General features: G+C 50.9%; 2 protein-coding genes and 1 long non-coding RNA gene across 6 annotated transcripts in view; 2 read left to right on the forward strand and 1 right to left on the reverse strand.

Annotated features, from left to right (window-relative positions):
- Positions 1 to 524: 524 nt before the first annotated feature.
- On the forward strand, positions 525 to 1,779 carry LOC132593080 (uncharacterized). Its single transcript, XR_009558494.1, has 3 exons — positions 525 to 585; positions 1,532 to 1,599; positions 1,721 to 1,779. It is a non-coding gene; the product is annotated as an uncharacterized LOC132593080 (long non-coding RNA).
- Positions 1,780 to 3,451: 1,672 nt separating this feature from the next.
- Positions 3,452 to 8,783, forward strand: LOC118095861 (uncharacterized). Its single transcript, XM_035137162.2, has 16 exons — positions 3,452 to 3,461; positions 3,503 to 3,621; positions 3,753 to 3,902; positions 4,325 to 4,467; positions 4,629 to 4,743; positions 4,855 to 4,991; positions 5,164 to 5,283; positions 5,417 to 5,531; positions 5,897 to 6,031; positions 6,187 to 6,351; positions 6,645 to 6,803; positions 6,912 to 7,016; positions 7,134 to 7,239; positions 7,452 to 7,514; positions 7,785 to 7,967; positions 8,057 to 8,783. Exons 1-16 carry the CDS (start codon positions 3,452 to 3,454, stop codon positions 8,089 to 8,091), a joined length of 1,860 nt encoding a protein of 619 aa, XP_034993053.2. The 3' UTR covers positions 8,092 to 8,783.
- A 6,693-nt stretch (positions 8,784 to 15,476) lies between these two features.
- The window catches only part of SSH1 (slingshot protein phosphatase 1), a 46,804-nt gene continuing 38,224 nt past the window's right edge, over positions 15,477 to 24,056 (reverse strand). For all 4 annotated transcript variants that reach the window (XM_035134954.2, XM_035134956.2, XM_035134959.2 and 1 more), the window contains 2 exons: positions 22,751 to 23,342; positions 15,477 to 17,434 (listed from right to left, as the gene is read on the reverse strand). In XM_035134954.2, the coding sequence (XP_034990845.1) occupies positions 16,175 to 17,434; positions 22,751 to 23,342 (1,852 nt within the window). In that variant the 3' untranslated portion in view covers positions 15,477 to 16,174. The remainder of the gene's footprint in view (positions 17,435 to 22,750; positions 23,343 to 24,056) is intronic.

Here is a 24,056-nt window from a genome sequence, read left to right on the forward strand (position 1 = left end):
GCCCCCCTGATGTTGGGCATGAAGGCCCACAGGGTCAGTTGCTGTGTCTCTGTCCAAGAAGAGCTGGGGGTGGGGAAGGGCAGCTTGGCCCCAGCAGGACAGGACAGGACAGGACTTGCCTGGGGACATCTCAGGCCTCTCCTTGGGCCAAGGGAAAGGGGCTCTTCCTCTGCCTTGTTCCCCCGCATCCCTTCCATTGGGTGTCTTGTCTTTGGACTTTCCTAACCTGAGGACAGGACTTGTCTCCCCTTCTTTGAAATCGATGTCAGCTGCTTTGGGAGACAACCAGAGTCTGCAAAGCAGGATACAAATAACAGAAAAAGTATGAAACTCTACATTTCAAAGAGTATAAATGTCACCCTCGCGTTGCATGGCTCTAGCCACTAGGCCACACGGACTCTCCTAGAACCTTGGCCCTGAGGCTGGGAATTCCACATTCTCAACTGACGTTGCCTAGCAACGGAACTTGTGACCGTTTGAACAGAGCTTCCTGCATCCTCAGCATCTCAAGGTTGGCAGAGGTGGCCTGTAGTGACCTTCGCTCAGTCACTACATTAGAAGATGGCGTCCCAAAGAAACCTGGAGGTAGGTGGAGGTTGCCATGGCCAGGGGACTTAACTCTGGAACCTAGATTAATGGTATCACCAAGTTTGGCAAAGACCTATACAAAGTCAAAGAAAGGGTTGAACTTTGCCCAGGTTTTTGGAAGGGGAGAAGGAATGCCCAAAAGGGAAATTCAGCGTCCTATATTGCAGTCGATTCAATATTATTTTGAACAGAGGATTCCTTATTTATGTACATGTGAATCTGGGAGAGGCTTCCTTTCTATTTCTACATGCTGGATGTTCTCTTTGTACTAGAGTTTGCAGGGAAAGGGAAAAACAGAGGAAGAAGAAGAAAAGAGAGAGTGAGCGGCTGGCCCAGTGGAGGGGAAGGGGGTGCCAGATGGAGCTGGTTTTTCTGCAGAGCTGAGGCAGGGAGCCCTGCTGCCCACCTGTCCACAGAGTCCATGGCAGGGAAGGGCTGCTCCCAGGTGCAGGCGAGGGAGAGAGAGACAGGAGGCCTGGCGGATGGGAAACAGCGCCATGGCCTCTGCTGAGACAGGCCAGCTCCCTCAGGCCTCCTCTCCCCCAACTGTCATCTGGAGGCAGCCTTTGGATCAGCATTCTAGACACTGGGGCCTGAGCTTGGGAGTTGTCTTTTCCTCTGCCCTCCTTGTCCCCTTTCCTTGTGGGTTGTATTTCTGTTTGTCACACTGTTAATTACAAGAGAAGTCTGCCATTAGGGAGTTTCTTGCATTGCATTTCATGGAAGGCTCTCTTGGAGCCTTTTTGGCTTAAGAGAGGGGTACAAATGCTCTAAATGGATGGATGGATGGATGAATAAGGTCTCTAACGAAATGGAGGACAGAAATTTTCAGTTTGTTTCCCAACCTACCTCGTCTGCGCTTTCCTGATCAGCACAAGAACATGAATGGGTCTGATCCATTCTTCACATTCTGACGTTCCTGTTTCTCTTATCTCATGGACAGGGAATTGATTTCGACGAGGATCAAATATCGGTAATCAGCCTGGAAGATGGGGAGGATCTTTTTGCAAGGTAATGCTATATGAACCGCTCCCCCCCCCGGTCCATTTCTATGGTGCTGGTGCTTGGGGTCTTTGAAGGATGGAAGGCAATAAAACCTTTTTACAAAAGTGCTACTCCTCTCTCCCCTCAGCATCTCAACCACAGGTTCTCTGGGTGCCGCTGATCCTCCTCCTGACGGCTTCAGAAAGGACCAGCTGAAGGCTAGAATAACGGATGTCATCACCAGGATGAAGAGTGGGAAGATCCGAAGGAAGGCGCTCCAAGATCTTTCCGCCCTCCTGCAGAAGATCCAGGAATATGTGAGTTCCTGAAAGGAAGCATTGCAACCGTGCAGGGCTGACAAGGCCTTCAGGCTGCCCCTTCTACCGTGTTTCTCCTAAAATAAGACGGGCCTCAAAAATAAGCCATGGCAGGCTTTTCAAGGGTAGAATAAATATAAGACATACCCCGAAAATAAGCCGGGGGGAGCAGGTCTGGATGGCGCCAAGGAAGAGGAAAAGGAAAATGAAGTTTCCTGTCGGCGCCCAGAAACAGATGTTGCTGCCCTGCCAAATCGCCCAGCAGCGTGTCCCACGTGGAGTCACGACTCACTAGGAGCCGGCAAGAGCTGCAGCAGGACCCTGCGAGAGCCGCAGGTCCCAGCAGTACAGCGTGCCGAGCCCCGACAAGCAGGACCCCACGAGGGCCGACCCGGGAGAGCCGTCAACAGCGCGCCGTGCCGATCCCCGACCCAGTGGGACCCGGCGAGAGCTGTAGCGCGAGCCGCACGAAGCCCCGATTGAGCGGGAGCAGGGAAGAGGTGCAGCGCTCGCCGAGCCCTGACTCAGCAGGAGCCTACAACAGTGCGCTACGCCGACCCCCGACACAGCGGGACCCGGTGAGAGGCGCAGCACACGCCGCACCGAGCCCTGACTGAGCGGGAGCCAGCAAGAGCTGCAGCAGGACCCTGCGAGAGCCGCAGGTCCCGGCAGTACAGCGCGCCGAGCCCCGACCAAGCAGGACCCCACGAGGGCTGACCCGGGAGAGCCGACAACAGCGCGCCGTGCCGATCCCTGACCCAGCGGGACCCGGCGAGAGCTGTAGCGCGAGCCGCACGAAGCCCCGATTGAGCGGGAGCAGGGAAGAGCTGCAGCGCTCGCCGAGCCCCGACTCAGCAGGAGCCTGCAACAGCGCGCTACGCCGACCCCCGACACAGCAGGACCCGGTGAGAGCCAGCAACAGCCCGCCCCGACTGAGCAAAAGCCGGCAAGCGGTGCAGCGCTCACGGATCCGAGCCCCAACCTTGCCCACTTTACAAAATGCATGGTTAATAAAAAAATACGTAATAAAAAATAAGACATCCCCTGAAAATAAGCCGTGGTGTGTTTTTTGGGAGGAAAAATAAATATAAGACGTGTCTTATTTTAGGAGAAACACGGTAGGCCACCCTGCAAGGTGCCCAAGGGACAATCGGGCATCCCAGCACATAACCCATTTTGAGAACAGAGCTGGGCCATAGCAGAGCAAATCCTAGCGAGTAAAAAGAAGTAAAAAGCAAACACCAGGAAAAGAGGGGTGGGAAGTCAAAAGAAATGTGTTTTCTTTCTGTATAGGATGCTAAATGTTTTGGAATCTTTTGAAGATTTAATAAGAATGTTATAGGGAAAATGGTGATGGGTTTCTTATCAGTCACTTCTCTGGGTCTCTTCTCAGCCATCGGTAGCGCTTCCTGCATCCTCCCTTGGCCAGCTGGTGGCCATTTCCTGTCTTTGTGCATTGGATCCAGACCCGGAGTGCAGGCAGCGGGCAGCAGAGGCCCTCTGCCATCTTCTGCCCATCCTGCGGTGCAAAGAAGGTAAGACTGGAAGGAATGCATTCCAGCATGGGGTGGGGTGAGCAAGGCCCGAACTAACCCTTTGGCTTTCCTTTGCAGAGACGCTGGCACGAACGTCGTGGAACCAAACACTCCTCATCCGAGCTCGGAAGGTCCTCCAATCCACCGGAGGAGCGGTTCCTGAATTGTTCCTGAATAATTGTTACTCTCTTGCCAGGGTAAGTCGCTGTCACACAAGGCACAGCGGTCTCTCAAGCCACATATTCTGGGTTCCGCAGAGACAGCAGCTGGGCTTTCTGCTCCCCAGCCCTGACCTGTGGGCATCTCTGACCTTCCTCTCTTGCTTCAGGTCTTTGGTGCCTATCTTCCTGAGGAGCAGCTCTTGGAGGCCATGTGCTTCCTGGCCAGCGATCTGGTTGTCGAGAGCAGCTTCAACCCCTTGGACATCTCCCACTTGCTGCAAGAGTTCATCAAGCAGTTTAGCGGCACAAAAGTGGAGGTAAGGTGTCTGCAAAGGTAGGAGAGAAGAAGATTCTCCACTTTGCTGTAGGAGAGGCAACCTCATGCCATTGGGTGGCCAGGACACATGTTTGTTTAGAGAGGCCTGGCAATGTCAGGACAGGAACCTCAGCCAAGGGTCCTGAGAAACATGGGTCCAGCAATGGGGAATCCTCCTCCTCCTCCTGGGAGCAGACTGGCAAGCTCCTTCTCTTGGCCAAGAATGGATGGGGGGGCAACTGGCGCCCTGGAGCTGCCTGGGTCCAAAACTCCCAAGGACCCTGAGTGGTACCTTCGAAGGAAGATGGCTGTGGTGGCACAGGTCAAGGGGGGCCCCTCTTTCTATGAGGGATGGAGGGATCTGCCTGCAGACAGCCCCGCTTCCTTGTACTCTCCCAGCAACCCTCTCCTTTTCTCCGACAGGTGGAGGTGCTGCTGGAGGCCTTCTATAAGATCACCCAGGGGCCTACAGTGCAGGGCAGAAACATGGCCGCCTTTGCTTTGTCCATCATGCCACACCAACACCTGGCGAAAGTGGTTGCATACCTCCTCCAGTTTCCCTTCAGGTATGGAGCCCTCCAGGCAGGTTCTACTGGGCTAAGGGAAAGGTTAGCAAGGTGCAGGGCTTGCTCAGAAAGCAAGCCCTTGCTGCCATTTCCTCTCTGTGTGGCATGGCAGCAAGCAGAAGACTTGAATCTGACCATTGCTCTTGTTTTTGCATTCACAGAGACTGCGAGAGAGTATGGAAGGAGGTTTTGGCATCGGCCGACCAAGAACAACTGCTCCATCTCATGGCCGAGCAGCTTTACCAAAGCCCCTTGGCGGAATCTGCCACCCAAGTGGTAAGGACGACCCACCTGCTTTCTGGCTTCCTTCTTCCCAGGGTAATATCGAGGGGTTTTTGGATTCTGCAGAAAAGCAGGGAAAGTGACTTGCACCTCTCTCTCTTCCAGCAACATCTCAGCAGCCTGTTGCACGCCACCCTCAGGATGGAGGTATACAAGGCAGCTGTGCGCCGGAACTTCCCGCAGCTGCTGATCGCTCTCCTGGGGATGGTAGTCAACTTCCACTACGACCAGGAATTCCTCGGGTGAGTAGTGTGTTGCAAAGGCGCCAATGGAGTCCTTTTCCCTTCAACCTCGGGGGGTTGGTTTTCCAAGGGAGGCTCTCCTTCAGGCTGCTGCTAGGGAGCAAGGATGGGGAAGGAATTGGAGTGGGTGGCAATGACCCGCCTGCTAAAAGTGGCCTTGCTTTGGTTACAGAGGGGCTAAAGAAGTTCTGCACCTCCTTCTCGGCACCACTGGAGAGCAAGTAGAGGCGGCCATCATCGACCAACTTTTCTGCCGGGAGAATTTCAGCCAGGGGTTGTCTGCCATGGTGAGGTAAGAGGAAGAACACGGTGACCTTCCCCAATGGTCTGGCAAGCGGAGGTCAAGGCACGGGATCGGACTGTGCCCCTGTTGGCTTCCTGCGGTGCCTTTCCCTTCCTTACCCAGATCTGGTTCTCCATTTCAGAGCTGTCGGAAAGCGACACTGGTGGATCCCTCCCATGGTGGAAAACATCACCGCTGCTCTCGAGGACCAGGAGTTTGCCGGAATGCCACAAGTAGCGGCAGCTATCTACATCGAGGTGAGGGGGGCTGACGCGGGAGGAAATGGGTGCAGCAAGGAGGCCCTGGCTTGGTTTCTGCCCAGGGTTGGGCTTTGTGTTCTTCGGCTCCTTTTGTGTCCTTGGTTCTCCAACCAGCCTCCATCAGAATTTGGACGTTTACCTTCCATATTCTGTGGTTTATGTCAAGGCTCCTTTGAGCCTAAGGACTGTTGCCTGTTTTAGTGCTCCTCAGAGTAGACCCATTGGATTTGATGTACATGAGAAATTTTGGTCCATTCACTTCAGTGGCTTTGCTCTGTGCAGAACTGCAGGTGATGGATAAAAGGAGAGCCTGCCTCAGCCTCTCATCACTGAAGACTTTCTTTCTCTTTGGGCCTCTTTAGCTGCTCAGCTGCCGTCTGCAGGTCTATCCCTGTGAGGATACACTGGAGCAGCTCCTCACCTGGCTGGCACATGACCACCTGCAAGTCCGGAAGCTCAGCGTCAGAGGGATATCCCTGCTTCTGGACTCTGACATGGCAAGTGATGCTCACAGGGAGGGAGGGGGGCACAGATCTGGATTCTAATCATGGCCCAGCACTCTTTTGCTGACAGAATGCTGAAGGGCCTGTTCTCAAAGAAAAAGCGTGGGCACGCCTTTCAGACCTTTGAAAATATTCTCTCTTTTGTGTAGGACCCTTCGCTTCTGCGGCTGTCGCTGCTGGATTTCCTCCCTGATGCAGAAGCTGATGTCTTCCCAGAGTTGATAGAGCTGGTAGACCAAGCCTACCTGTCCAGGGAGCTGGGAGAGGAAGACCTGAAGATGCTGGCGGCAACCTACTGCGGTCTGGCTGCCCATGTGAGTATTAGGGAACACATGACATCACACAGGGTGGAGGAGGAATGCTTTGGAAGAGGAAGGCTGGTGTTTAGACTGGCATGCAGTGGAGATCTTCTGGCTTCAGGAGGGTGTTCCTCTGGAGCACCTTCTCTTGGAAGTCTGCCTGGAAAACACAGGGGGAGAGTCACCCCTGCCCCCAGTCTCCCTCAGGAGGAGGAGAGGGGACTCAGCAGCCTCAAAACACCTCGGTGGACAGGAGAAAGGAAACGGATCTGATGAGAAACACAACCTCTGATCTTTTCTGCCTACAGGAGGAAGCCTCTGCCCGGGCATCAGCCATCCAACATCTGGGGCTGCTTCGGGGCTGGGTGAGAGACCAAGGGCTTCCCATAACAACACCAGAAGAAGCAGCCATTAATGAACTGGTCGTCGTCCTCATTCACCTCGAAGACGAGGACGAGGTGGCCAAGGTGAGGGCCAAGGAGGTGGACTTCTGCAGTAGGAGGGAGGGATTGTTCTCAGGAGCTTCCAAGACTATGTCCTGCATATTGTAACCCTCTTCTCTTCTTGTGTTGCAGGCCGCAAGGAGGGCTCTTTCCCATCTAGCCCCACAAGTCAAGTGGTGGGCGCATCCCGAGAAATTTAGCCTCCACTTTGCTCTCCACCAGGCTGCCAAGCATCTGGTAAGGTCCCTCTGCTTTGTTGGCAGCTTTGCCCAGGGATGTCTTTGGGGGTGACAGGCTCTTCTGCCGTGCTCTCAAGCCTCTCTGATGCCACTTCTCCTTTGCCTTGGCCGACAGAGCAAGACCTTCAGCAAGAACATCCTTCGGAGTGCTGCCTTGACATGTACGAAGCCGCCTGCCAACAGGCTGCCAGCAGTCTCCAGGGTGGCAGCCCTGCTTCTGGGTAAGTCAAGCAACGTCCTTCCCTGGTAGGGATGGACAGAAACGTCTTGGTAACGATGGCAGTGAGGATGGGCATGTCTCCAGGCCACCTTGCTCTGAGTGCTCCGCGAGGGCGGAGGCCTCTAGACGCATACCTGTCCTCCTGCCGAGCTGCCTCTGTCTCCGCTTGCTTTGCACCGAGATGACGTCCCTTTTCTTGCCCTGTCTCTCTAGGTCATCTGGCTTTCCGGGATGCCAGTTTCATCCACAGTGAAGACATGGCATCCTACGGTACATGTAAGTGAGACTTACGGAGGGCAGGGAGGGGTGCTTCTTCTGAGAAAGGGCTTTAGGGGAAGGCAGCTTCCCAGGTGTATGTGCAGACAGAGGTGCCACAAGAGGAACATGCCAAGAGGATTGGAATGTGACTTCACTGCTCTCTCTCACACACAAATATCCCCCTAGCCCACCCCCTGGTCCTGGGAGGAGCTCTGGTGGGGGTGCTTTGCAAGTTTTTGCCTTGTGAAAAGCTGATTCCTTGCTCAAGCTTTCTCCCTTGCCACTCAGGGCTGGAAGAGATGCAGCAGCACGAGGAAGAAGGGCTCAGGCGGACAGGGAGGAGCTGCCTGAACATCATGCAGCGGGCCTGTAAACATCGGCAGAAAGGCAGGGTCCAGCGCCTTGTGAGGAGGCTGCTCCGCTGTGTTCACAGGGAACCTTACCCGCAGGACTTCCTGAGCTGCATGCCAGGTGAGTGAGGCATCTGGTTGATTATTTGGACGTCTGGTGGGCTCTTTGGAGGTGACGTTTCCCAAAAAAACCCTTTCTCCTCGTGACAGAACGTCCGAAGTCGCGCCAGGCCAAGGCAACGTGAACATCAGCGTTGTGCTGCAGAGATACCATCTTCTGCTCTCCGTGGGATCCACTCTGGACCAGCGCCAGGAACATCAAGGCCATCAGGATCGACCAAGAGGAGTGGTGCTGCCCTCACGACCCTCCATACATAGCGGTAAGAAACCTTTTGTTGTTGTTGTGGCTTTATGGAGCTCCCCCAGTCGCTGGTGTAGGCCCAGGGTCCGGTTCCTTGCTCTCTGCCATCCTCTTGAGTGGCAACCCCCCAGCAGCAACTTTCTTCCATTTCTTTGTTTGGGGTGGGCAACAAGAGGGTCTAACATTCATGAGATTTAGTACCCTTTCTAACAGAATCTCTTTTCTCTCTTTCTTGCATGAACGGCGGCCTATCTGCTGGAACCTGGGAGAAGACGTCCGGAGAAAAGAAGACCCCTGCAAGAATGTCATCAGCCGGGAAAGGAGCCGCCGGGAAGACGACATCGGCAACATAGTGAATTTGAGGACTGGACACTTTCTATTGACTCTTTCAGCACTCTAAACAGCAAGCGGGACTTTTATCAGTTAGAGAGGTTAAAATGGATGTATAGAATAGGATAGGCAAAATAGGGAGCATTCAAGGGTAGATAACACTATACTAGATAGCATTTTGTATATTATTTTTGTCTTTATAGTTGTAATTCTTTTAATAAAAATATATTTTTTAAAAAGGGTAAATACAGGTCTTATGCTTTATGTTGAAATGTAAAAAAAACATTTTGTAAAAAATGAATAAATAATATTTTTGTTAAAAAGAGAAAAGGGTCTTTTGGTTTGTGAAAAGTAAGCTAGTAAGGGAAACCTCTACACACTTCTCTGGAGGGATGCCCCGTCATTCCAATGAAAAGGAACCCAGGCTAAGCGCAGGCACCCCTGGAGTCATCCGCCACTCAGAGATGGGGATGCTCACAACTGTCTGCATTGCTTCTCAATACTGTATTCTCTGGTAGGCCTCTGTTATTATCTTCTACCCATAAGGAACCCACTTAAGGACTCTATATGGGCTCTTGGATACCCCATAAGGGAAAAGGAGCAGGCTTTTCCTATAACATAGGGCTCCACATTTGCACACCACCAAGTTGGGCCAGTGCTCCAAGAAAGGGCCGAAATATGCCTTAATTCCGCTTTCTCCTCCTCCCCCTCCCCCACAAACACTACATACTTCCCTTTGTGTATTTCCATCTCGGCTGATTGCATACCCTCCAACATTTCTCTGTTGGAAATACGGGCATCCTATTATTATTACTACTACTACTACTAGGGTCGGGGGTAGCTGTTGTGAAAGCAAGGCAGAAGGGGCAAAAAGTATTCCGTGCTGCTGACTCTGTTACTGGGCTTACAAAGACCTTGTGGTTTGCCGACAGCAAGATTAATATTCCAATGACTATGCTAAGAAGCTTAAAATAGAATCACAGAATCATACAGTTGGAAGGGACCCCAAGGGTCATCCAGTCCAACCCCCTGTAATGCAGGAATCTCAGCTAAAGCATCCATGACATACGGACATCCAACCTCTGCTTAGAAACCTCCAAGGAAGGAGAGTCCATCACCTCCCAGGGGAGTCTGTTCCATTGTCAGAGAGCTTTTGCCATCAGGAAGTTCTTCCTGCTGTTGAGTCGGAATCTTGTTTCTTGTAACTTGAAGCCATGGGTTTGACTCCTACCCTCCACATCAGACAACAAGCTTGCTCCATCTTCCATGTGACAGCCCCTTAGATATTTGAAGATGGCTACCAGATCAAGGGAAGTCATAGCCCCCCTCTATTGTGTCCAGTTCTGGGTTGCAGAATTTAGGAAAGATATTGACAAGCTAGAACGTGTGCAGAGGAAGCAACCAAGATGATCAAGAGGCTGGACCCCAAGCCTTATGAGGAATGGTTGAAAGAGCTGGGTATGTATAGCTTGGAAAAGAGGATAGAGACTGATAGGTGATATGACATTTGATACTTTATCAGCTTGGTCATCCTCCTCTGCACACCTTCCAGCTTGTCAATATCCTACTTAAATTGTGGCACCCAGAACTGGAAAGTGTTCCAGGTGTGATTTGGCCAAGGCAGAATAGAGTGGAAATATGACTTCCTTTGATCTGGACACTAGACTTCCGCGGATGCTGTCTAGAATAACCTAACTTTATTATTATTATTTGCTGCTGTATCACACTGTAGACTCAAGTTAAGCTTGTGGCCTACTAAGATCCCTAGATCCTTTTCACATGTACTACTGACAAACCAGGTGTACTGCATCTTATATTTATGCAGCTGGTTCTTCCTGCCTACATGTAGAACCCTACTGAAATTCATTTTGTTAATTTTGGCCCAGTTCTTTTCTATATTTTTTCTTTTCATGCTGCCAATATGGTTGCATGTGGGCTTTTGTTGTAGGCTTCTTGGCTGGGCTGCTAATCTCCAGTGGCCATTTTTGAAAAGCATGCTTTCAAAGGCAGACTGTGCAGAGGGGAATTTTCATTCCAAAGACTGCAAACAGGCAGTTTGTAAAGTTTTTTTTAATTATTTTTTGTTTCCTCATGATAAGCACATAATACAGTATACTTTTACTAACAAGTAAAAAAAGTGCATATTGCATCCCCTACTGTGAATTTAGTCATACATACATACATACATTCACACACACACACAACATAGTGTACATAGGGTTTTTAAAAAAATAAAAAACAACCCTAGAATAAAAAAACAGATGTACATCGTACCAGGAACATAGTTGTCATCTTGAATTATTTCACACATTGATAAGGCCAGTTCAGATGGTGATGGCTTTGCTAACAGTGGACACTTCAGGTTTTGGGGGGTGAGCTTAGCTCTTGGCTGCAACTTATGAAGTGTCATGGAGCAGGTGCTGATACATTTGGGAATGTAGATGCCTTTCTATTAGCAATGGCCACTCTTTGCCCTTCAAAACATGAACCCCGCTTTCATTTGCCCTGCTCTTCTTTACCACGTCTGGTGGTGGGTGTAGAGCACCAAGTGTGGGGTGTTAACTGGGCATGTCAATATCTGGACCAGCCAAGATTTTACAAAGAAGCGGCTCCATCTATGGACTTCCAATTTATGCTTCAACGAGCCCATCAAGATACATTGGCAACACAAATGATAAGCTGACTTGGACTGCAAAACAGAAGAATAAACAAGAATCAAAATGGGGCCATCTCATTTAAAATGTTCAGGAAGAGCATAAGTTGGAGGAAGTAAAAGGTCTCCATTTGTGCATTTCAGATTTTAGGCTGGGACACATGTTGGCAGGGAGCACAGGCTCCAGGAGATCCACCTGGTGGAGAGGACAAATTCCTTCCGTCTTTGAGATGCCTTGTGGAGTCCCTGCCTGCCTTTGGCGCTGCATAGATTAATCCAACAAGTGTGCAATGTGTGTGGAAAGAGGGTCTTTGTACAAGAGCTTTTTCTTTTTAAAAACTCAAAACCACTGTTGACAATTTCTCAAGTAGCAAATGGGACGGGACGTTAACGAGCCATTCCAAATGACAAAAGTAACTTCAGGTAGGTAAGCATGATGCCAACTAAAAGTATTATAGACAGAGCTCTACGGGCACCATGAACATCAGAGGTACCAAGACAAGTAAGAGTAAGAACTTCACATAAATACACAGTATTTGTAAACTATCCACAAGGCACTCAATTTAAAAAGAAAGTAAGAGAAGTACCACCAATACATGGAGAAAAATGAACTGGCTACTATGCCATGCATCCATCTAAATAAGCTAGCAACCTCCTGCGGATTTTTTAAAAAATAATCTTTGAAATGGCACGCTAAAGGCTAGACACTTGCTATTGGCTTAAAGACCTTTGTGCGCATTTGGTTTTTTTTTTTAATAAAAAGGACAATGTCAACCTGAGATATAGTAAGCAAGGTTGTACCCCAGTCAGGGCCGGCCCTACGGCCAGGCTGGGTGGCGCAGGGCACCACGGCGCCAGCCCGCCAGGCGCTGCCCGCCGCGCAGCTGCGCCCATGGCAACCGCGCTGTGCCCGCCCGCCCGCCGCACAGCAGCGCCTGTGGCAGCCGTGCTGCGCCGCCCACCACGCTGGGTAACGGGGTGGGGCGAGGGGCGCCGGAAGGATCCGGCGCACCACGGCGCCAGGGGCGCTTAAGACGGCCCTGCCCCCAGTTGAACTTTTCTAGGGTAGAATCAACTATTGCAGTCTTCCATGCGCAATAAAGAACTATTTAGGTCATGAACTGAATTCTTAACAATTAAATCCCTGGAAATGAGAGGATAAACAGGACAGCGGGAGGAGAAAGCAGCCCCTTTCATGAGTCAAGATAGAACTCTTCAGCAGGGCTGCTTAGGTTTGGTTTAAAACGTGTCTTGGTAAGCTGTGCTGTGCTCTCTTATTCTCCACTTGGCAGCCTTAAGGGGTTCCAAAAATTTATATTGCTGCAAGATTCAAGTTCTATAGAGTCATACCTCGGGTTACGTTCACTTCGGGTTATGAATGTGGTGGACATGTGCAGAAGCCTTCTGCAGAGTCCATGCATCCGCAGAAGCGCACTATCGCGCTTTAGCGCATGCGTGAAAGCGCTGTTCGGGTTACGTACTTTTTGGGTTACGAACGGCACCCCGGAACAGATCAGGTACGTAACCCAAGGTACCATTGTATTGCAAATAAGCATTAGAATGACAGGGTGGTTCCCAGCACCTGCTGTTACCAAAATATATCATACATTAAAGGAGGGAGGAAGCGAAGCAACCAGAAAGGCAAACCACCACTGCTCCACCAGGAGCAACACCAGCTCCACTGGGAAAGCACAGTTGCCCCAGCAATGACCGGCAAATCTGGTGGGTCTTGAGAAAGGCTGTGGGACCCTGGTCTGTGGCACAGCAATTCATCCAAATAAATATGTGGCCAGTGAGCCAACTGGGGTCAGGGCATGGGTCTGAGAGGTCTGTTGGTGTCCTGCTCTCCTTCTGTGGCCTCTTGACTCTCAGCTGATCGGGGCTGTAGAGAAATGGGGGCAGGCTGCTTTTTGGGGTTGGCATTGGGACATGAGAGAGGGGAGAAGAAAGAGGCTGGCAGTCGCCTTTTGATACCAGATGTCACACAGTACACTGGGTAGAAAAGCCAGGTGACAAAGCTGAATAATCCCAAAGGTGGCGACTTCTGCAAGAAGCAAGTGTGGCAATGAAATGGCTTTCGGCAGTGGACAAAAATGAAAAAGGAACACTAAACACAAAATGCATTTCATGCTACACACTACAAGTGTCTTGAACCCTGAAAAGGTCTTCTACAGTACTTTGACATGGTCGACATAAAGCAGTGTTGCATAAATCAACACCCCAGCCCTAAAATTAATGAATCAGCAGATTCGCTCTGCATGGAACCTGCTGGCCAGGCAGACGCAACCAGAAGCAAGGACCTCTGTATCGCGAGGAGACACACCTATGGGTTCTTGAGAATTGGAGGACTGCAAATTAATATGTTGAGTACAGCTCATGAAAAGATTCTGAAATTCCAATTTGGCCTCCAAAGCAGTCCTGTGGTTTCCTCCCTGAAACACCGGTCAAAGGGCGCCAGAGGAACAGGTCCAACGTGTGAAGGGTGAATGCTGGGCACCTGGCCTGCGCAAATCTGTTTTGTACCTGGATAGGAAAAGCCACGTGGAACAATACTTATGATCAGAATACACACAAAACAGTTTTGTCTGTTCCAAGCTTATACTTCCAAGCAAAGAGCAAGGCTTCTGGCTTACAGCATTTGCAGAGAAAGGGTTCCAACAGTTGGCACCTTGTCTGACTTGCCATTTTTGCTTTCTCAGTGAGCTTCACTCACGCCAAAGGCTAGAGTACAGAAATCGGTGCTGACTATCTCACGCTTGCAGGCTTGACTGGCAAGGAAATCTGGAGAAGACTCTCTTTCTGAGGTGTCCCTAAGCCAGCAACAGAATCATAGATTTGTAGAGCTGGAAGGGATCCCAAGGGTCATCTAGTCCAACCCCCCCACAATGCAGAAATTTGTACCATGTCAACAGGCAAAGGAAGATGCCCCAATGACATGAGCAGGAGATACCCACAATGCAAGCAGAAGCACTGTTGTGGACTTCAAAAGCTAAGCCCTGGCATGCTGGCTTCCACAACTATTCTTAACTGTCCCAAGGGCTGCAAGGAGTGACCCCACTGACTATCCTAAATATCTGCCATCCCTAATGAAATGAGCAGCAAGCGGCAAGCCCTACTCTGGGTCCTCAGTAGCACCTGCTCATCAACCGGGACATGAGGCGATCCCCTCTTTGACCCTGGATTGACGATTGGGATGGACCAGGGAAGAGTCTGTCTGGGCTGAGACCTGTGTTTAGGAAGAGTGAAATGCCAAGAGTCCTCCTCTCCCCTTGGATTGAGAGCCTCTGTGTGAGGCCTCAGAAGTTCGCCAAGACCTGCACCAGACTCACCTCTGCCCTGTGACCAGAACAGTGTGTGGGAAAGGCTCTGAGTGAGGGTTCCCAGGGGGAGGAAGGGTTCCTCTCCTCTTCTCTCGGCACTCCATTCCAGCAGGCTCCGACTAAGTCTGGAGAGCCCTGGTGTGGGCCTGGGGGAGGGTGCTCCAAGAACAATCTCCTGGACCTTTGAATTACAATGAATATTGCAGAGAGGACCCCCCCCCCCAAAATCTGGTCTTATTGCATGAGTCCCCTCCCTTGTGGTGCTCAGAAACCAGCACAGACCTTCCCCTTGAGCCCCAAAGACACTATGGTCTCAATCAGCAAGACCAGCAGCAACAGCAGACAAAGATTCAGGGAACCTTTGACCCACTGTGTGACTGGTGAGACGCACCTCTGGGAAAAGTGCCAAGAAGCAGTCCTTTTTCTTCACCAGGCAATAAAACAAAGGAGGGAAAGGACCTCCAAGCATATGCGTGTGATGCTGCCCCAGTCCACAAAGAGCTCTGGAGCTTGGCAGAGAGCACCATCTGTTCCTGAGGCAAAATGCAGCTTCCTTCTGACGGCTGCAAGTTGAGCAAAGCACACAGCTCATTTTTACAAAAATATTAAAAGACAAAAGTGAAGACGACTCTTGATCCCACAGAAACTCTCCCCAATTTCCAAATGTAGGTCAACAGTAGAAAAACAAATAAACCCAACAATTATCCACGGCCACCCAATCCTTTATTCCATGTGTGATCAGCAACATTAGGACATCAGGGTTATGGGCCCTGTGGCCCCCAGATGTTGCTGGACTACAACCCTCTTCAGGGGTGGCAGAAGGAGCAGGGCAACATCTGGGGGGGGCACAGGCTCCCCCTTCTTGTGCCACAATAGCTTTATGATAAGCTCCAAACTCAAAAGGTCGACAACTCAGAATTCAGCTACTGCTGTTTTTAAGAGGGGCTCCAGGTTGCCCTCCCCAACAGCATTGATGGAACTGCCTTAGCAAAGCCACATGAATGACAACAGAAGGCAAGGAGCCACAGGATGGTCATCCCACATCCCAGGAGAAACTCAACACTCCTTCAACCAGGCGAGTAAAGTCAGACCAGAAAGACCGTCGCTCGGGGCACATAAACTGAAAGGAACTGACAGGAACGGGGATCTGTGCAGTGGCGCTGCCAACAATGACCGAACTGTAACTGTTCAAAAGGAGAACCATCCATTTCGGAGCAAGATTGCTTTTTGTGTGCTATTTTAAAATAAAAATCCCATGTATAAATACGTGAAGAATGGAGGTAGCAGGTTTGGTGTTTCCCTCTTAGGCTCTTACCTCAAGTGCCTCTTTGAACTAGGAAATTCTGCTCAGCTGGAGATGCCAGGGAAACCTTGCAAGAAAGAGTTGCTGCTTTTTCAGCATGGGAGGGGAAGAGGATCTGCCCCCCCAGAGGAAAGAAGAGGCCCAGGTCACACATGGCACCATCGCCTTCTGAGCCGGGAGGCTGTGAGTTGCTAACACTGTCAGTCTCCCCCTTTCCCCACGCTACTTGTGGCATCACACGGGAAGGGATTGGGGGGAGGGCAGAGAACTTTACCATCTTTTTGCAAAATGATAAAATTGCATTTAGTAGAGACAAATATAAAAGGAACAAGTTCTTTTTAACAAAGGTCACAAATATGTGTCAACTCTCCCCCATCCACGGCCTGCCCTTCAACTTTGTCAGAGGGGCTTCTCCCGGTGGCAAGACGGCTTGCTCTCCAGTGGCCTTCAGGGCAGGGTGGCAGAGCACCACCGAGGACTCGCTCGACTTGGTCTCCCTGGAGTCTGTCAGGGCGGACAGGTCCGTCTCACTCGCCAAGTCCTCTGAAGACAGGTTGAGGCTGCCCAGTTTGGCCAGGGAGTTGGAGCGCTTCAGCGGGGAGGAGACTGTCAGGCCAGCCAGCCGCAGCCTGGTCTCAATCTCCTGGGTCCGCTGCTTCACCAAGCCAGGCTTCCCTCGCACGCTGTGGATGCTGTCGCTGCTGGAGCTCCGTGTCAGGTTGGAGCTCCGGGATGACGACGGTGTGTAGCAGATGGTCTTGAGAAAGTCCTTTGTGAAGCTGCTTGTGTGGTCCACTGTCCGGCACAGGACAGGCGTGGAGGTCTTCTGAGACGCCCCACCTACCAGGGGGCTTTTCTGCAGCTTCTCAGTGTCACTTTTCATACCGCTGGGCATGGGAAGAGGCTGCTGCTCCTGCTGGGCCACCTCCAGCTCCTGGGTCTCTTCTGGAATGCTGGCGCCCACCAGGCCCCCAGGGCATTCCCTCACATGAGCAGCTGCTTCAGGCGCTGGCAGGCTCTTGAGGCGCTCCAGCTCCTTCGTGTGCTTCCGGACCAAGCCTGCTTTCTGGAGCTGCAGGAGCGACTCCTGATGCTGCATCAGGTAGCTACTGGGGGTCGGCTTCTCCAAATCCTTGCTGAAGAGCAAGTATTTCAGGTCCTTGGTCTGCCGGGCGTCCCTTTTCGGCGAGGAATCCTCTTTCGTCCCATCGCTGAGGACGGGACTCCTCTCGCAGAGAGTGTTTCTCAGGCCAGCTGGAGCTCTAGGGCCATCTCTGGGCTTCTCGGAAGCACCGCAGGGCCAGCCGGCTGCAGGTCTGCTGGGATCAGCGCTTTGCAAGCCACTCCCTGTTAGTAGTGGAGGCAAGCTGTTGCTTTTTGCAGTGTGGATTTCTTTCGGGGGAGACTCACAGAATGCCTGCTCCAAAAAGGCGGGCGTCCTGTGCAGGAGGAACGGCGGCTGCGTGCAGACCGTGGAACTGCAAGAGGGGGAGGCCAGGTGCAGGGGCTCACACGGGTCCCCAAAAGTGTCGGCTGAGGCGCCAGCAGTGGCATACATGCAGTCGGCGCAAGACTTGTAGGAAGGCTTCACTTTGCTGAGGATCCCAAAGATGGCATCGTGCTGAAGGGGACAAAAGAGGCCAGGTTAAGAGGCGCCAGGCATGAAACAAAAATGGGAAAGCAGAACCTGCAATCCCTGCATTGCGGGGGGTTGAACTAGATGGCCCTTGGGGGTTATTTCCAGCTCTATCATTCTACAGACCTGGGCACATCATCATGGTAGGGGCACTTCCAGCTGCCCCACTCCTTGCCCCTGGAAGCCTCCCAAGATGACGCTGCAGGAGAGGGACTGAGCCAGTGTAGTATAGCAATAGTAATAGCAGTGGTTTGGGTGTTGGACTAGGACCTGGGAGAGGAGAGTTCCAATCTCCACTTGGCCATGAACTCACTAAGGGAGCCTGGGCTAGTCACTGCCTCTCAGTCTATCACCTTGGTGTGTGTGTGGGGGGGGGGGATTAAATGAGGAGATGGAGAACCATGTGCGCCCACCTTGAGCTCTGTGGAGAAAAAGGTGGGAGAGCAATGCAATAAATAAGGGTAATTGGAGGGGTGTTTCTGGGACCAAAGTAAAACTGTCAAGCTCCCTTGTTGTTTTTGCTCTTGCCAGGAGATGTAATGTGGTTAGAGCAACTGTGTTATATTCATAGTACCGAAACATTGTGCTTTTGTTATATTTCCTAATACGTACATTGTTGTTCTATTATGCTATTGTGAAATTGTTCTTGTGATGACTGATTGTGAGATGCATTCCTGTTCTCTTGGTTGTAAGCCACTTGGAGCACAGAAAAGTGGCACAGAAATAAAATTGTGAATTGTGAATAAATGAAGGTCTATCAGTGGCTGTTTAGCAGGTCTGCCAGCACATCAGGGCTAGAGCTTAGCCAATCAAGTGTATGAGCTTTAATCAGTCCATCAAATCCACAGAAGTTCTAAGGGAAAAACAAAAATGTTGGTTTTGGACTGCTGTAGAAGAAGCAGTCTTCCTCACCACTTTCCTGCACCAGACAAAAGTCTGTTATGATGCTGCACGCTTGTCTACACTTTTTGTAAATACTTGTATTAAAAAGGTTTTTTTTTAAAGTTTTTGCCCAACTGGTTAGGAGACGTGGGTGGCACTGTAGTCTAAACTACTGAGCCACTTGGGCTCAGAAGGTCAGTGGTTTAAATCCTCATGACGGAGTGAGCTCCCATTGCTCTGTCCCAGCTCCTGCCAACCTAGTAGTTCGAAAGCACACCAGTGCACGTAAATAGGTGGAACGGTAAGGCAACGTAAATAGGTGGAACGGTGGCGGAAAGGTAAACGGCATTTCCATGCGCTCTGGGTTCTGTCACAGTGTTCTGTTGTGCCAGAAGCGGTTTAGTCCTGCTGGCCACATGACCCGGAAAGCTGTCTGTGGACAGCTGAAGCAAGATTACCACCGCACCTCATAGTCACCTTTGACTGGACTTAACTGTCCAGGGGTCCTTTACCCTTTCCCTTACTATGTAATTGGAACCTTTTGTGTCCTAAGGCACTGTCTCTCTGAATTACCAGGTGCTTTTGGGGGTGTGTGTGGAATCATAGAACTGTAGAGTTGGGAGGGCCCACAAGGGTCTTCTAGTCCAACCCCCTGCATTGCCAGGATCACACCTAAATAATTCCTGATGGATTGCCATCCAACCTCTGCTTAAAAGCCTCCAACAAAGGAGGGTCCACCACCTTCAGAGGGAGACCATTGCATTGTTCAACAGCTCTTACACTCAGAATGTTCTTCCTAATGTGTAGTCAGAATCAGAATAAGGGAGGGCTATGGCCATAGCTGCCAAGTACCCCGTTTTCCCCGGGAAACCCCCGTATTTTCTTACCGTTTCCCGCAGGTGTCCCGAATGGCAAAATACCCCGTATTCCTCCGGATTACAGAGCTCCTGCCGACGGCCATGTTCTTCTGGTGCTGCACTGGCACCGGAAGTCGCTTCTATGCACTTCCGGACATGCGTAGAAGCGACTTCCGATGCCGCTGTGCCCATTTCCAAAATGTTAGCAGCGCCAGAAGTCGCTTCTACGCATGTCCGGAAGTGCGTAGAAGCGATTTATGGCACTGCAGACATTTTGGAAATGGGCATAGCAGCATCGGAAGTCGCTTCTACGCATGTCCGGAAGTGCGTAGAAGCAACTTCCGGTGCCACGGCACTGCTGATCCTAGATTTTTCAATCTGGAACTTGGCACCTATGGCTATGGCTCACACACCTCTTATGGCTATCTGGCTGGCTGCTCTTGGAAAGAGACTAGGCTAGAGGCGGCTTGTGCCTCCTACCACTAGGATTGGCAGCCCAGTCTCCTGAAAGGGCAGCGTGAGGCTGTTCTTAGGGACCCCGGCTGGATTCAGTGGGGCTGTTCTTCCGTTAAGGACATAACTGGGTGGCAAGCCAGCCATTGAGAAATGATCCCCCACTACATTTCCATCTAGGAGCCCAAAGTGCACAGACACACATTGCCAGGAATGAGAGACCCTCGGCCTGTAAGCCACCAGGCTGCTTTCTTGAAGCGATGCCCACAACACATGACATCAGGCATGGGGGCAGACCAAGTGAAGGAAGGGACTGAAGCCCCTGCCCATCAGTTGATATGCAGGGAGTTCAATTCTGCTTGGCCCCAAGGGCCAACTCTGGCAGGTGGGCAGGACAACCCACCTGTCAATTATCCCCATATGTCAATATAACGCCTGATGATGACAGGTGGGTGGTTCCACTGAGGTGGGCTAACTTACAGGCCTGGCCTTCCACCCCTATGCTAGGCTTTCCGCATTTCAAAGTGAAACTTCCAGAACCAGGGAAGCCAACTTCACAAGAAGTTGCTGTGGCTGGGAGGAGAGTTTCTTGGGACGTGGGGTGTGGTGGCCCAGAGGGGTTGAAGCCTCATCTCTGCCTTGGACTCATGACACAGACCTGGTCTACCATGGTCTCTTATACTCCTTTAATGCAGCAGGAATAATGCCAGCACACCTTCCTGGGAGGGAAAATGCAACTGAAGATGTAAACCTTCAGTTAGCAAAAATTAGAGGTGCTATGGAAGTTGGGAGGGAATTATAAGCACCATTTTTTCATGGTCTGAGGGCTTGGTTTAATGCAGCCAACCCAGCTCAAAAGCGGGGGAATCCTCGGTGACACAGCACCACTACTGGGGGTCCTCTGGGGAGAGGATGACTCAGGAGAACCAGGTTCACAGCACAAGCCCCCCCACCTCAGCAATCGGCAATTTTTCAGTTCTGCCCTGATGGCAAAAACACAATGAATCCCTACCGTCCCTCTCTGGTTTTTAAGAGTGCTAGAAGGAGCTGCAGAAATGAAGAGATACTTGCTCTTTTAAAAATAACGAATGACAACACTCCAAGGGACCTCTTGGCTGGCACACGCCACTCACAGTGGTGGAGAAAACCAGTGTTAGAGCACTCAGCTTCCTCCCTGTGAGTCAGGATTTCCTCCTTCCCGCCAGACAAAGCCACAGAGAGCTTCCTCATTGAAGCAGTCACCACAGAAATAGCAGCCTTTGTCAGCACTGTGGGAGATTTCCTCAGCTGCTGGCCTCCTCCTGCACCTGCCTTGGGCAAGGAAAAGGGGGGTGAGCTTGAGGGACCAGGCAGGATGCTTCTGGCTGAGAAGGCTGACTGGGGAAGACTTTAGCTGCTAGAGGGAAAGAGTCACTCAAAGCACATAGTTGAACTCCCTCCTTCCAGAGGGAGAGATGGCCACCAACTTGGATTGCTTTAAAAGAGGATTAATTAAATTCATGGAGGAGAGGGATTTCAATGGCTCCCAACCAGGATGGCTCTGCTCTGCTTCTGCATACCAGTTGCTGGAAACCATGTCAGCGGAGACTGCTCTTGTGCTCAAATCCTGCTCTCTGGGCCACCACACTCTCCTCCCGGCCACAGGAATCTCGTTGGCCACTGTGAGAACAGGATGCTGGACTAGATAGGCCATTGGCCTGATCCATCAGGCTATTTTTACGTTCTTCTATAGTTTTATGTACCATTAATGTGCTGCTTTACCTGCTGCATTCTGAATAAGGATGGATGCAAGTGCCCTTCCTTCTCATACCCTCCCACTCTGACATGCTGTGATGTTTTCCATCCACAGGCTGCATCTTGGGAATATAGCATAACTGGTTTGTTTGAGGAAGAGGCTCAGTGCGTAAGCCAACCTGTGTCAGGTGAGCTGCAAAACTCTCAAGTGTCCCAGGGGTTGCTGGCTGCTGAGTTCATGAGACTTATTCGCCTGGATTGGTTCTGCTCAATTCCTAATATGTGGAGAACACAAAAGTAGGAAGGGGTGGTGAGCTCTGTTTCTCTAAACCCTCACTTCAGAGGAGGCATCAAAATAAGAAGGGAATAGGAATATTCAATCCTTTTCTCAACAAAGTGTCCAGATCAAGGGAAGTCATAGTCCCGCTCTATTCCGCCTTATGTCAGACACCACCTGGAATATGGTGTCCAGTTTTGAAAGCCACAATTTAAATAAGCATATTGACAAGCTGAAATGTGTGCAGAGGAGGGTGACCAAGATGATCAAGGGTCTGGAAACCAAGCCTGATGAGGAACAGTTGAAGGAGCTTGGTATGTTTAGCTTGGAAGATGGAGCAAGCTTGCTTTGTCCTGCTCTGGAGGGCAGGACCCAAACTAATAGATTCAAGTTACAAGAAAGGAGATTCCAACTAAACATAAGAAATATCATTCTGGTGGAAAGAGATTTTTAACAGTGGAACGGACCCCCTCGGGAGGTGGTGGACTTTTCTTTCACCAGAAGCATTTAAGCCGAGGTTGGATGGCTACCTGTCAGGGACTCTTTAGCTGTGACTCCTGCATTGCAGGGGGTGGACTAGATAACCCTTGGGTCCCTTACAGCTCCACAACTCTACTATTCTCTTTTTAAGAAAAGAAAAGAAAAGCATACTCCTACTGCTATTTCTCTGTGTGAACTTTCCCAGAGACTGCTTACATGTTCTCTTCTGCTATATATTAATAGTTGGGCCTCATCCAACCCTCCCAGGTTGCCTGTGTCCCCTATGGAATGAAGGGCTACTTACACCCCAGAAAGGAAAGCACAGTTCAGGGAGGGAAATTCCATCACATGATGCATCCCTGAAGAGGATCCTGCTTTGGGGGACAATATGAAGCAAGGACTTGCGTACTAAGGGAGAGGGTGAACAGCGACAAAGTATGACATGACCTCCTGAAGGACTCCAAACAAGAAGAGCAACTACCATGATCTGCCTTTGGTCATGCCAAGACATGCAACAATATCCGTGTGTGTGTGTGTGTGTGTGTGTGTGTGTGTGTGACACATAACTAAACACTCTGATGTGCTCAACTGAGCTCCACCCTTCAGTCCAACACCCACCTCAAAATCCTCAGGGCAGCTCCTCTTGCTGTTGTTGTTGTTCAGGTTCTCACAGTTCCACCGGCTCTCCTCCTCTTGTGCAGATGAGTGACGCTTCCAGCGCTCAATGAGCTTCTCCTCTGCAGGGTCTCCTTCTTCCGGGACAGCAAGCCTGGGTACAGCTCCAGCCTTCAGGAGGCTGACCTCAGGATTCCCCTCCGTAGTTTTCTCCCCAAAGCCAGAGACCTCTGCTCTCTCCATGCTCTTCAGCTTTTCCACTGGAGGCTCGTCAACAAAGCCCAGGAAGGGCAGCTCTGTTGCTGCCAAATCTGCCTCCTCCTCCTCTTCCAGCAAAAAGTCCCTCTCCAGGTCCTCCAGCTGGAAAAGCGACTCTCTGTTCACAGGCAAGGAGTCAGAGAGGCGCCTGAAGCAGTAGTGGAAGCCCACGGCCTCCTGGCTTATGCGGGGGTCTGCACAGCTGGGCTGGCAAGGAGCATCCAGGTCCACATCCAGACTGTCGAGCAGATAGTCACTTGGCCCACCAGCGCTGCCCAAGTTCTGGGGGAGGCTGTCCTCAGGCTGTTGCTTCCATAGCTTGTTATGACGCTGTTTGCTATGGGGGAAGGTAGCCAGGGTGGGGGAGGGGCAGAGAGAGAGAGAGAATGAATTAATCATGTGTTTCTCAAAGTTCCCCACCAGGCCTCCTCTCTCTCAGCTGTCACCTGGGGGCAGCCATTCCATAGGACTGCCTCAGTGGGAGCGATGGCAAGCGGCAGGGCTCATTCCATCAAACTTTGCTGAAATGCCCAGCAACATCAGGCACCTCCTGCCCCTGAATTTGCCAGCTGGTCATTATAAGAAGAACTGTTTAGGAATGGGTGCCTAAGTTTGATTTCCCTCCCTGTCCCTTTCCCCTTGTGTGTTATATGTTATTCTCATTTCTTTCCCTTTTTTTAGTTTGCAAGCCTGTGGGGCAGGGACTGTCTTGTTTCAACAGATGCAAACCTCTGGTAACCTTTTTGGTGAGCAGAGAACCAATTCTCTAAACGAGAATGAATTAATGTATGAATAAAATCAGGCTCAGAACAGACTGGCAGCCCATGAAGACTTCATCACCTGCCTTTCCTTTTCTCTTCTTTTAAAGTAATTTGTATGGCTGGTTGTTGTTGTTTTCCATTTTAGAGTTAAGAAAAAACAAAGGCAAGACAAAAATAAAACAAGCAATGCAAACCAAAATGGAAGTGGGGTGAGGATCAGAAGCAGAAGAGGTGCACCTTGTGCTGCACGACATGAAGGAAGACAACTCTCACCATTATGTAAGTGAAGT

Source organism: Zootoca vivipara, chromosome 13 (assembly GCF_963506605.1).
Source record: "Zootoca vivipara chromosome 13, rZooViv1.1, whole genome shotgun sequence".
Lineage (NCBI taxonomy): Eukaryota > Metazoa > Chordata > Lepidosauria > Squamata > Lacertidae > Zootoca > Zootoca vivipara.